General features: G+C 37.5%; 1 protein-coding gene across 1 annotated transcript in view; it reads left to right on the top strand.

Annotated features, from left to right (window-relative positions):
* The window catches only part of LOC106882585 (unconventional myosin-Ia), a 358,922-nt gene that overhangs the window by 255,553 nt on the left and 88,369 nt on the right, over positions 1-15,000 (top strand). The window contains exon 6 of the mRNA XM_052974157.2: positions 7,946-8,050. Coding sequence (XP_052830117.1) covers positions 7,946-8,050 — 105 coding nt within the window. The remainder of the gene's footprint in view (positions 1-7,945; positions 8,051-15,000) is intronic.

Here is a 15,000-nt window from a genome sequence, read left to right as displayed (position 1 = left end):
TGATGGTCTATGTTAAATATAGACAGTACAGCTGGTGGTGGTCTGAGATTACATAATCGCCACCACTGCTACCGCCACCACTGCCATCTCCACACATTTTATTCTACCATTCAACAAAACCAAAGCATTGTTCTATAATTTCTTTTATCACTGATATTGCAGTTGTGGTGATGGTGATGACAGTGGTGGTAGTAGTGGTGGGCGTGTTGGCTGTGGTGGTGGTAGGAGATGTATCTGATGTGGTAGTATCGGTGGTAGCTGGATGTAGTTGATGTTGTAGCGTTACTTTGAGGTAGACAGGTGTGGTTAGTGCTACAATAGTGAGGGGTAATTGTAGTTGGTCTTCTAGTTAGAATTGTAGTCTTGGTGATGGTTGTAGTGGTAGTGGCGATTGCTATTTTAGATGACATAGTAGTTTAGCATTTTTCTCATAAACTCATTTGTTTTTTTAATGCGATTGTTTTTCTCATTTCTAATTTCACAGATTTCATCAAAAAATCTCTGCCTCAATGCATGTGTACGTAGATACGTATATATGTGTGTGTGTGTGAGTATATATGGTTCTGTGTAAATGCATTTGCAAACGTGTGTGGCTCTGCATATGTGATTACATATGTGTGAATATATCTGCGTGCATGTGAGTGTGTGCTTGTGCCTGTATGTGTGCATACATCTATGCCTGTACGTGTATGTGTGTGCCTTAGCAAGTGTGTGTGCACATGCATGTGCTTGTGTGTGTATGTGTGTAGGTATTGCATATGGGTGTATACCTGTGTGTGTGTGTGTGTGTACGTGTTATGAATGTATGTTGTTTCTTTTTTTAAAAATTATAATAGTTATTATGACTTTAAATTTTGGAAATTATAACTTTTAATAGATTTTTGAAGAATTGTCTCTGTGTCTGTTTGTGGGTTCAATGTGTGGGTCTATGTAAGTGTTCTGTGTGTGTGGGTGTTGAGATTCATTTAATTTTGTCCACTCATGTGTATGTTTGTGAGTCGTGTGTGGGTGGTTTGATGGAGGTAATGTGCTTGCATGCACGCACGTGTCTGTGTGTGTGTTGACTTAATTAATTAAAATGGGCATAGTTGTGGATGCGTGGTAAGAAGCTTGCTTCCCAGGTATGTGGTTCCAGGTTCAGTCCTATTGCATGGCACCTTGGACAAGTGTCTTCTACTATAACCCCAGGCCAACCAAAGCCTTGTTAATGGATTTGGTAGATGGAAATTGGAAGAAACCCATTGTGTGTGTGTGTGTGTACCTATGTGTCTGTGTGTATGTATCTATGCGTATGTGTCTTAGTGTCTGTGTTTGTCCACCCCCCACCGCTTGACAACTGGTGTTGGTGTGTTTATGCCCCTGCAACTTAGTGGTTCAACAAAAGAAACTGATAGAATAAGTACTAGGTTTGTAAAAAAAAAAGTCCTTGGGATCGATTTGCTCAACTAAAACCCTTCAAAGCAGTGCTCCAGCATGGTCAAAGTCAAATGAATGAAACTAAGTGAAAGTTAAGAGTTAAAAGAATTTTTTCTGCTCTAGGCACAAGGCCCGGAAATTTGGGGGAAGGGGGCTGGTCGATTAGATCCTCCAGTATGCAACTGGTACTTAATTTATCGACCCCGAAAGAATGAAAGGCAAAGTCGACCTTGGTGGAATTGAAACTCAGAACATAAAGACAGACGAAATACCACTAAGCATTTCACCTGGCATGCTCACATTTCTGCCAGATCTGCACCTTGATGAGAGTTAGAAGAATAAAAACAGTCTCCACAGACTGAAATTGTGATAATGCTGTGAGTGAAAGTTAAGTAAAAACTCATCTGAATGAATTGTTTCTTTTCAAGTTTTGTTAGAGTTCAGAATGATTGTTAGGTGAGTTACGATCGAGTGAGTGAGGATTGAGCAGGTCCCTGATTAAAGACTTTCCAACAATAACTATCCCACCTGAGACTACATGATCTACTTTATCTAATATGTTGTTTGTTAAGACAGAATATTGTGATTTGGGTTTGTGGAGAGCATCTGACAGTAGAGAAATTGCTTTTAACAGATTTCAACTGTCCTATGGAATCATGGAATAGTTGATGTTAAAATGACAATGACGGTAATAATGAAGATGATATATATGTGTGTGTGTGTGTGTGTGTAGGTGTAGTTGTGTGGTAAGGAGTTTGTTTCCCAACTACATGGTTCTGGGTTCAGTCCCAGTGCATGGCACCTTGGGACAAGCACACACACTCCTGCTTCACACCATGGTTGACTGCAAACGTTTCACTAAATTCTCTGCCAACTGAGACTAGTCCTTTCATGACTGTGTGGAACTGCTTGATGATATTGACGAGCATCTCAGGGCATCCATAAGGCTCTAGCACTTTCGAAATACTTTCTCAGACCAGTGCCAAATGCCTTGGAAAAGTCCACAAACACCACAAAGAGGATTTTATTGTGAGGTATTATTATTCTGAAGAGATTTGTTGTGTAAGGCCAGAACAATGCAAGAAGGTACAAGGTAAACTACAAAAGGAAAAGGAAAGAAAACAAAACAAAGTTGTGGTTTTACGCTGTATTTCTATATTTCAGGGTTATAACCCCTTCTTCAGGACATTTGGAAAAGTTGTTGCTCAAATCTGAGTAACCTTTTTCATCCCTTGTTCCAGCCTTACATAACAAATCTCTTTAAATATATATATATATATATATATATATATATATAATATAAAATATAATATAATATAATATAATATAATATAAATCCAACAGCAATTCTACATGGTAGTGAGACATGGGCCCGGAATGCAGAGGACATGTAAAGACTAGAGAGGAATGAAGCTAGTATACTCTGCTGGATGTGTAATGTAAGTGTACTTGTGTCACAGAGTGTTAGTGTATTCAGAGAAAAGTTGGCATAAGAGAAATTAGATGCAATGTGCAAGAGAGAAGACTCCACTGGATTGGTTATGTGATGCAGATGGATGCTGACAGCTCTGTAAAGTGCTGTTCACTCAAAGTGGATGAAATTCATGGAAGGGGGAGATGTAAGAAGACATAGGACAAAGTCTTGATAGATGACCTCAGAATGCTAAACCTTTTGGATGCAATGACAAAGGACTGAGATAATTGTCACCTTGTGTACTCCAGAAGACCCATACTTCACAGCAGCAGTGTTACAACCACATCCCCTGGCAAAGAGGATTAGCCTGCAAGAGTCCTGTACTGGTGCCATATTAGAAGCACTTTTGCCAGTGCCACACAAAAAGCACCCGTACTGGTGACATGTAAAAGTGCTCATGCTGGGGCCACATTAAAAGCACCCAGTACACACTGTAAGGTGGCTGGCATTAGAAAGGGCATCTAGCCATAGAAACCATACCGAATCAGAGCGGAACCTGGTTGCAGCTCTCTGGCTTGCCTGCTCCAGTCAGACCATCCAACCCATGCCAGCATGGAAAACAGACGATAAAGAATGATGAGGATGATGATGATGATGATGATAATAGCTAAATAACAGGATGCCCTTCATCATATACTCTATATAACACTGCTCTAGCTGACACTTTCCCACTACTTACCCCCACCAGATGGGAAATGTGCTCAGTCTGGAGCTACATTAGTTAGTCTTTGAATAGTTATCTCAGAATATTGGAGACTGATGTAATGTCTTGGTAAATAGTTGCAGTAATTAAGGTGATAGAAGCTTGCTGTGTTGGCCGGGAGATAGATTATTGTTCGAATGGAGATTTATGTGTATTTATAGAAATGGCCTGAGGGTCAGGGTGGGGGAGTTGGTGTGGTTGGTGTAGAGATAGTGGTAATGTAACGGTGATGGTGTAGGTGATTAGTAGAGATGATAAACTAATGATGGTGGTGGTGAGTCATTTGGATTTGTATGTGTGTGTGTGTGTGTGTGTATATACATATATATATATATACACATATTTGTACATATGTGTATATGAATGTATGTATGTATGTATAGATATTATATTTTATAGTTTTGTTAGTTTTATTTTATGTGTTTGTTTGCTGAAATCTTCATTATCTGAATATTTGATAATTGTATTAATGAATGACATATCAGTAGTTAAACACATAAGCACGTGCGCACGCATACACACACACACACACACATATACATATACATGCATTCACTCTTATGTATATACACGCACACATACATATGTACATATTTACTTATGTACATACATATAAACATATTTCTTATATACATACATAAATATTTAATGTGTCTCTAAATATATTTAATCACACTTATTACATATACACATTCATATACTCATCTATTCACATTTACATATATTAAATATACACACTGATTCATACTTTTGTATACACTCATACTTATGTGCATCAATATCAATATTCAATGTATATGTAAATATATCGAATCACATATGAACCTATGCACACACACATATACATGGCTACAGACACAATAAATGACTACACACTCACATATAAACAATATAGACGCATACATACATACATACATACATACATACATAAACACACACACACACACACATTGCATTGTTCCAAAACAGTTTACCATTTTGTGAGAAGAAAAGGAAGTAAAATGTTTTAGAGAAATGATAAAATATTCAAAGATACTTGACACTATGGATGAGATTAGGAATAATGGCGAGATGCTGGGTGAATTAAGGGTGGGATATGTTATACAGTCACATGAGGAGATGGTAGACAGGTAAATTAAACAGGTTCAGGGTGGGTAGATAAAAGGTATGATAGGTTATGCAGTAATATGTGTACATGATAGGTGGATTCAGGCTATGGGCCTTTTACTTGTGTCAGTCATTGAACTGCGGCCATGCTGGGGTACCATGTTTGAAGGGCTTTTCGTCTTACAAATTAACCCCAGGGCTTAGTTTTTAAAGTCTGGCATTTATTTTATCAGTCTCTTTTACCAAACTGCTAAGTTTCAGGGATTCAGGGACGTAAACAAACCAGTATTAGTTGTCAAGTGGTAGGTGAGGGTAGACAAAGACACACACCTATATATATATATATATATATATATATATATATATATATATGCATATGTATGCATATGTATGTACATATAAGCATTTATATATATTTATATACTCACAAATATACATGCATATATATACATATATATATATATATATATGTGTGTGTATATATGTGTATATATGTATATATATATATATATATATATATATATATACATATGTATATTCTCACACACACACATACAGGTGTAAACATTTATATACACATATATGTGTATACACATATATATATTTCCATATATATTTTATACATACATGCACATATATATATATGTGTGTATGTATGTTTATGTGTGTGTGTATAAAAGAGGTAAGTCAAAACTTATGCACACTTATGTTTCAGTAAGTTATTAAAGCCAAAGAAGCAGGGGTTAAATAATTATACACTTTTTTGACATAGTCTCCTTGCTTTTCAATGCACTTCTTGCAACAGATCACAAGCTTGCTTTTCCATCAGAAAAGAAAAGTTTTCACTGGTTGTGCAGCTATTTATGCACTGCTTCCTGCATTTCTTCATCTGTAGCAAATCAATGAACTCAGAAAGGACATTTGAGAAGTCAAAGATGTGATAGTCAAACAGTGAAATCTGAACTGTTTGCAGGATGTTCCAGCATCTAAAAATTCAATTTTTTTTTTATGGTTTTAATGGTGCAGTCAGCTGTATGTGGGCATGCATTGTCATGGAGCAATAACATTTGCATTGATAATAGACTTCACTGTTTGGTGTAAATCGATGGTTTCAGTCTGTTGGCCAGCATTTCACTGCAGTCTGCATTGGTGACTATAGACCCCTTTTCCCAATAATGTTCCAAAATAAGTCTTTCTGCAACCTAAAAAATGATTAGTATCACTTTTTCTGCAGAAGGTTGAGTCTTGAATTACATTTTTGCTGACATTTCCAGATGTTTCCGTTCCCTACACTGCCTTTTGATTCTAGCTCAGAGTGATGGATCCAGCTCTCATCTCATGTATATTTCCTGTAACTATTCTCTCTATTAAAAAAATGCTTTGCCTTTATCATTACTGAGTAAGTATTGACAGATCTCAACACTATTGCATCTATGTGCTTCAGTGTGCTCTCTTGACACTCATCTCGCACAGACTTTCTGCTAGCAAAGTCTGTCGCAGATGATTTTGTATGCAGAATAATGACTAATTTGCAAAGAACATGCTACTTCATCGATGGTCACCCATGGACTCATCAGAACCATCTCTTGAGCTTGTTGAACCTTCATGTCACTAATGGGAGCTGACCGGTGTCCCGCTCCCTCCTTGTCATTCATGCATGTCCAGTCATTTCAAAAATTCCCGATCCACTCATACATGCTTCTACGCAGTAGAATGCTGTCCCTGTAATGTACTGAGAGTCTGCAACAAATTTCAGCTTTTGAAATGCTTTCAGACCAAAGAAATCACTGATCTCTGTTCTTTTTTGGTCCACACTGCCAGTGGAGCTGCTATGTTTACTCGGTAACACAAGAAAAAAAAAAAAAAAACTGGAACAATCAAAGTCATACCTTGGTTATATAATCACAAGAGTACAACCTTATAACGTACGAATGCTGAAGGCAGTACAGCCAACCTAAAGTAAGCTTTTGCAAAAGTGCAGATGATTTGTCACTTCCCCTTGTATGTGTATGTATGTATATATGTGTGTGTGTTTGTATATATATATATATATATATATATATATATAAAAGGAGCACTCTGTTGGTTATGACAATGATGGTCCCAACTGATCTGATCAATGGAACAGCTTGCTTGTGAAATTAACGTGCAAGTGGCTGAGCACTCCACAGACATGTGTGGCCCTTAAAATTGTTCTCAGGCAGATTCAGCATGATACAGTGTGACAAAGCTGGTCCTTTGAAATACAGGTACTATTCATTTTTGCCAGCTGAGTGGACTGGAGCAATGTGAATTAAAGTGCCTTGCTGAAGGATGCAACGTGTTACTGGGAATTGAACTCACGACCTTATGTTCATGAGCCAAATGCCTTAACCACTAAGCCACATACCTTCATATATATGTATATATACATATACACACACACATGTATGCAAGAGACTTCTTTCATTTTCTACCTACCAAATTCACTTATAAGATTTTGGTCAGCCAAGGGCTATAGAAGAAGACGCCTGCCATGCAGTGAGACTGAACTCCCAAACCATGTAATTAGAAGTAAACTTTTTACTGCCCAGCTATGCCTGCCCCTATATGAGTATATGACAAGCATCTCTTATATTTTTATGTATGTACACATGTATATGTATCTATGTGTGTGTACATATCTATGTGTGTGTTTGCTATTACTGCCTATATATTTGTGGCCAGTTAATGGCAGCATTCCTTTAACTGCTTCCAAACTACCCTGTGTGAAACACCCACCTTCACCTCCATCACATTTGCATTGCAAGATCTGCCATTTTAACAGTGGTAATGACTGAAGACAATTACCCACAGACGACATCTGCTGTAAGAAACAACAGTAATCGTTGTTGTTGTAAAGACACCACCACCACCCCAATCTAATAGATAGTGATGTGGTGAAGAGAAGAAGAGATTTATTCAGTGAATTTGTTCATCATCATCATCAAGTTCAAGGCAGTGAGCTGGCAGAATCTTTAGTGTGCTCGGCAAAATTCTCAACAGCATCTTGTCTGTCTTTTCATTCTGAGTTCAAATGCCGCTGAGATCGACTTTGCTTTCATTCATTTGAACACTGGGGTTTATGTAATTAACTAATGCTCTCCTCCAAATTTCAGGTTTCTAGTAGAAAAAGATTATTATTATTATTATTATTGTTGTTGTTGTCATTATGATTGTTATTATTATTATTATTATTATTATTATTATTATTATTTTGTTTTCAGAGGCCAGCAAAGTAATAATGCAATATGTAGCACAGGTGTCAGGTAAAGGGGTTGACATTGACCATGTCAAGGAACAGTTACTCTTGTCTAACCCAGTTCTAGAAGGTAATTCAATCAATTTTCTTACAAATTCATTTAGAGAGAAAGTGATTTTTTTTATTTTTGACCATTTTTTTTTTTTCTGAATTCATTTTCATTTTATATGTTTATTGTTTTTCATGTTTTGTTATACTTTTTTTCCTGTGCAATCTCCAGATATATATGTAACAATCTCCATTATTTTATACACATGCACAACACACACACATATATATATATATATCATGATATATATAACAGTTTTTTCCCATTTGTGTGTGTGTGTGTGTAATATACTTTCCAACCTATATGCTACAAAAGAAATTAGTGCTGTATTTTACCATTTGTACTACTACTACTACTACTACTACTACTACTAATTCTACTTCTACTACTACTTCTACAATAACAATAGTAATAATAGTAATGGTAATGATATCAAATTTAGTCAGTTGGTCTGAAATTTTAAGGAAGTGGTGAGTCGGTAAAATCTGTCCAGCATTTGGTTGTGTAAGTTATGGATACAGCAAAGGTATATTGGAACTATAGGTGGATTAACAAAGAAAGTAAGTTTCATATATAAGACATGCACTGGAACACGAGAGAGAGATTCTCTTAAGTGCCTCCGAGGTTGTTGATAGCTTTTGTTACCTATGCGACCTAATTAGCAGGGATGGTGGTAATTCTGAAATACGGTAGCTAAGGTAAGAATAGGATGATAAAATGGTCAGGAAGCTTCTGAGGAGTGGCTGCGTGGTAAGTAGCTTGCTTACCAACCACATGGTTCCGGGTTCAGTCCCACTGCGTGGCACCTTGGGCGAGTGTCTTCTACTATAGCCTTGGGCCAACCAAAGCCTTGTGAGTGGATTTGGTAGACGGAAACTGAAAGAAGCCTGTCATATATATGTATATGTATATATATATATGTGTGTTTGTATGTCTGTGATTGTCCCCCTAACATCGCTTGACAACCGATGCTGGTGTGTTTACATCCCTGTAACTTAGCAGTTCAGCAAAAGAGACCAATAGAATACGTACTAGGCTTACAAAGAATAAGTCCTGGGGTCGATTTGCTTGACTAAAGGCAGTGCTCCAGCATGGCTGCAGTCAAATGACTGAAACAAGTAAAAGAGTAAAAGAGTAAAAGAGAGTATTGCTGGCAATAAAAGTCTTTTCTCTCTGAATAAATGACAGATTGTATGACGCTTGTGTGAGAACTATGATATTGTCTTGTAGTAAGAGATGGGCCTTGAATGCAGAGGACTTGAGGAAGCTAGGCAGAAATGGAGTAAGCATATTTCATTGAATGTGCAATGAATGATATTGTATAAATGTGTTGTTTGAGAGAAAAACTGAGCAAAAGAAGACTCAGAGGTAACTTGCAAGAGAGTAGACTACTCTAGTATGAATGTGTGATGCACAGGGATGACGACAGCTGTATAAAGAAGAGCTGACCACTTAATGTGGATGGAGCATGTAGAATAAGGTGAACAAGGAAGACCTACTGTGAAATGGTGAAGGCTGATATCAAGACTTTGAACCTTGTAGAACAGATGACAAAGGACTGAAATGACCAGCAATATGCTCAACTCTGTAGAACTAAGTTCCGAAAGCACTATGTGTTTATATATATATATATATAAGGACATCTAGGCCCTTTGCTCAATTCCCTGCTCATGACTCCCCTCCCACACTTCACCTCCCTTCTCTCTAACTGCAGCTTTTCCTTGACATCAATTATCTTCCCCCACTGTCCAGAACCAGTTCACTTGGTATTCATCCCTAGTCCTATATATCATCATCATCGTTTAACGTCCGCTTTCCATGCTAGCATGGGTTGGACGAATTGACTGAGGACTGGTGAAACCGGATGGCAACACCAGCCTCCAATCTGGTTTGGCAGAGTTTCTACAGCTGGATGCCCTTCCTAACGCCAACCACTCTGAGAGTGTAGTGAGTGCTTTTACGTGTCACCCGCACGAAGGCCAGTCAGGCGGTACTGGCAACGGCCACGCTCATATATATATATATATATACATATATATATATATGTATGTATGTATATATATACACACACACAATGGGCTTCATTTGTGTTACTGTCTGCAAATGTACTCACAAGGACATGGTTGAGAAGGAAATGTGTTAATCGCGTAGCCATACTTGTGACTATAACTGTATTTACGTGTGTGCATATGCATGTAATGGGTAAACATGTGTGTGCATATGTTGATTGCATGTGCATGTGTGTATGTATATATATATATATATATAGAAATATATATATATATATATATATATATATATATATATATATATATATATATATATACATATATATGTGTGTGTGTGTGTGTGTAAGTAAGTTAATATGTGCGTATAGATAAAAGATAAATTAGTTAAATGTGAAATAAAATCTGTGCATCTCTTCAGTTAGAAAATAAGAAAAGTAAATGATTTTGTTGTGTGTGTTCATGTGTTGCTACATTTGACTCTCTCTCTCTCTCCCTCTATGTACGCATGTATGTATGTATATATCTGTCTATACACATTATTAGACACACACACACATGTATCTTTGTGTATGTGTGTTTCAGGGGGAAGTGTGAGCATGTGTGAATGCAACTGTGTGGTTTTTGTTCTTTGTTAAAGTCAATATGAGCAATGCAAGATATTAAAATGAGAATATTAAATCGAAATTCCGGAGAAATCTTATAAATGTGCTGATATCTGGAATTCTGTTGCACTTTCAGTTTTTAAGCTCTCGACATATCTTAGCTTGATAGCAGAATCTTCATGATATTCCATTATACATAATACATACATACATACGTGTATATATACACACATATATTTATATATATATGTATATCTGTGTATATATGTATGTATATATATATTTATATGTATACATGTATATATTTATATATATGCACATGTGTGTGTGTATATATATATATCTATATGTATACATGTATATATTTGTATATATGCACATATATGTGTATGTGTGTGTATATATGGATATATATATCCTTGTATATATTATTTGTGTGTACATATGTATGTATGTATGTGTGTATATATGTATGTGAATGTGCATATATATGCACACAGTTTTCATATCTTTTTGTTTTTTTCTCTCTTTCTACCTCATTCTCTCCCCATACTCACTCCTATATTCAATATTCAAAGGTGATATTTCTGTAAATGGAATATTTATATGTTTATGTATGTCATTTAGTTAATGTTTCAAGTACAGTATGTATAGGACTCACTGATTTGCATGTTGAGAATATACACGTCATTTACTGTCCCCTCTTTCTCCATGCCTATATAATGGAGACTGCTTATATTATGGAGGTATAGTTTTACAAACAGACACTCTGCCCATCTTTAACTCTTTACCTGTTTTTCCAAGGAAGGGATTTCTTGTTCGACACATCTTCAGAGTAACAAAACCAAAAGCAATAATTTATTGAGAAATGACATCATCATCACCACCACTTGTACCTAGTGTTCATTGCAGAAGTGCAAATTTAAACACACAACTGTCGAACCAGTGTTATTATATGGGAGTGAAATATAGACACTGGCAAAGTAATTATTAAACATGATTGATGGCTGCTATACAAGGATGCTACAAATGTGTGGCCACCATTGGCGGTCATCTTGGGAAGTGCCATTGCGCATGTGCAAGGGACTTGCCGTCAGCGGAAGTACCTGGGCACGCATGCGCAATGCAACAGGTGGAGAGAGAGCAATAGCGTTTGTCCTCTTCTCTATCTAGCAGGAGAGCAATAGCGTTTGTCCTCTTCTCTATCTAGCAGCGGTCGTGACAACACGTATCTTCCAGTGCTCTCTCAACTCGATACTGACATGTTTGAAGCTTCCTTGGTATTCTAGCGGCATGCCTGTTCACCCAGGAACGAAACGGCTCTACACCAACCTAGAATAAATTATTGATCTGTTGTTACCGTTTTCCCTCGTGTTGTTGTATTTCTGGATTTTAATGATTAATATAAGAACTGGGGAGAGTTGGCCGAGCCGCCATATCTCATCCAATTCTTATAAATGCTTTCGTGGAGACCTGCTGAAAGCTGGTGAGAAGATCAGGCAAACATGGCTGCTTCTGTCTAGTCACTGCGTACATCACCCTGAACTGGAAGCATCAAAACTAGTCCTGTGAAACCCAGTGAATGGTGATGTAAGAAGAGGAAAACGTTGCCCCACTTACATTGACGATTTAATCGCAGACACTGGCCTGGAATGTTTCCACAACCTCGAAGCAGTGATGAGGAGCCGAAAAGTATGGCAGGTGGACTTTGTTGCTGTGGCCTGGGTTAGATCCTGGCCAAAAGGAAGAAAAATGCACCCACACTCATCATCATTTCATTTATCTCTTCCGTGCTGGCCTGGCCTGGTTGTATTATCACAGTTTGATACAGTTCTTACTCAAAGTTCCTAATGTCTTTGCGAGGTCAGAGACCAAGTGTTGCTCATCCCTTACATTTTACATGTTTTAACATGGTTTCTACAGCTGGATGCCTCTCTGAACAGTAACCGTTTTCCAGAGTGATGGCTATTAAGTAAGAAGTTTGCTTCCCAACCAAACCACATGGTTCTGGGTTCAGTCCCATTCTGTTGGACCTTGGGCAAGTGTCTTCTGCTATAGCACCAGGCCATGTGGATCTGATAGACCAAAACTGATATAAGCCCATTGTATAATATATGTGTATGTGTTTGTTTATGTCTCCTTGTTTTGACATCTCATGATAGTTGTAAATGAGTGTCACCGTCATACAGGCAGTGTCATTCATTTCTAATATTCTGAAATAACATGTCTGACCATGGGGGAAATATTACCTAGCTTCAAAACAGATGAGGCTTGGCTACAAGAATGGCATCTGGACATAGAAAACCTAATTCGCTATATTCTGTCAAACCCATGAAAGTCTGGAGAAATGGACATTAAAATGATGATGATGGGGGGTGGGGGGTATATTGCACACTGGCACCAACACTAGCAGCAATTATGTCTCTTGTGAAACTAAATGATTCCTCCTTACTATGGGGGGGGGGGGGGGAGGTGTACACTGTAGGACACTAATGCCTTCCATATTATTTGTTGGCCACTGTGAGGTTTGAACCCAGAACTCAAATAGGTGGAGTAAATACCGTATTTATCTTGAACTTGTTTCAGTCATTGGACTACAACCATGCTGGGGAACTGCCTTGAAGTATCTTTAGTTTAGTTTTCTTTTTAAGTGCCTGATACTTAGTCTTTTACTGAACTGGTATGTTATGGGGACATAAACAAACCAACAGCATCAAGTGATGGTGGTGGTGGGACAAGCACAAACAAACTCATAGTTTCCATTTATTAAATCCACTCACAAGATTTTGTTCAACCCATGGCTATAGTAGAACACATTTGCCCATGGTGCCATGCAGTGGGTCTGGTAGACGTGCTATTGAGAAAGACACTTGGGTAAAGAAGTGCTATATGATCCAAGAGAAAGGAATTTGTGGAGAAGGTACATGGTGAGGAAACCCTAAGAAGAAATAACGAAAGTTGATCTGATGAAGGAGAGGATGAAAGTTAGATAGCATGTGGGAGAGGATCCTTCCAAACCATTTCAAGAATTGGTAAAAATGTATGGTGCCAATAATGTTGATGGTCGTTTATCTTTCATTTTTTTCAAGGGTGGCAACCTGGGAGAATTGTTAGAATGCCAGGCAAAACGCCTAGCAGTATTTCGTCTGTCTTTGCATTCTGAGTTGAAATTCCAGTGATGTCGACTTTGCTTTTCACCCTTTCAGGGCTGATAAAGTAAGTACCAGTTAACCACTGGTATCAATGTAAGTGACTAAACCCTTCATCCAAACTTGCTGGCCTTGTGCCAAAATTTGAAATTTTCTTTTATTTGTTTCAGTCACTGGACTGTGGTCATGCTGGAGCACCATCCTGAAGGGTTTTTTAGGCAAACAAATTGACCCCCGTCCAAGCACTTATTTTTTTAAAGCTTGGTCTCACTTTTTTTGCCAACCTACTAAATCATGCGAATGTAAACAAACCAACACCAATTTTCAAGCAGTAGTGGGGGTACAAACACAAACACACACACACATATATTATATGATGGGCTTCTTTCAGTTTCCGTCTCCCAAATCTTTGGTTGGCTCAAAGCTATAGTGAAAAATACTAACCCTAGATACCATGCAGTGGGACTGGACTTGGGACTAAGTGGTTGGGAAGCCAGCCTCTTACCACACAACCACATCTGTGCTAATATAGAAAAAATATATTTGAATATATTTATCATCATTGTGTGTGTGTATGCATGTGGTTATACATGTGTACACACACATATATCATAATATATCATTTTCATGTATCCATAATCATCTACAAACATATATATAATATATCATCTTCATGTATCCGTAATCATCTACTCATACACACTTACATTGAATGACACAAACTCACACACAAACACTCATTTGTTTTTCCTTTAGCCGCATATCTTCTGTAATCCTTACTTAAACATAAACACAAATCTGTAATCCCTTACTCACACACACGCCTATATTCCACCACAGGCACTCACACACACACACTCATTCCGTTATTCTGTAATTCTGTTATTGAGCTGCATGGATGACCCAAAATTGGTGCCACAATTGTTCCATAAGACTGTCTGTCTCCTTAAATCTAACAAGAGATCTTCACCATCTCCCCACTCCTCTCCGCTCCTTATTGATTCTATCTTAACCATTTGTCTATAGAAAATATATTAATAGCTTATCTTTACCGATTCCTTTATTTCTCCAGTCCAATATCTTCTTGTATTCTTCTTTAGAAATTAATTTTAAAGACAATGTGGTGGGTTTTACTAGCTTTTTTGTCAAATTCTGGCTACTAAACTGGCGCCAGCTATAGAAATCTGTCAATATAATGACCAAACAGAATA

Source organism: Octopus bimaculoides, chromosome 16, assembly GCF_046866305.1.
Source record: "Octopus bimaculoides isolate indiv1 chromosome 16, ASM4686630v1, whole genome shotgun sequence".
NCBI lineage: Eukaryota > Metazoa > Mollusca > Cephalopoda > Octopoda > Octopodidae > Octopus > Octopus bimaculoides.
The sequence above is the reverse complement of the archived record's forward strand: the minus strand, read 5'-3'. Positions and strand labels throughout refer to the sequence as shown.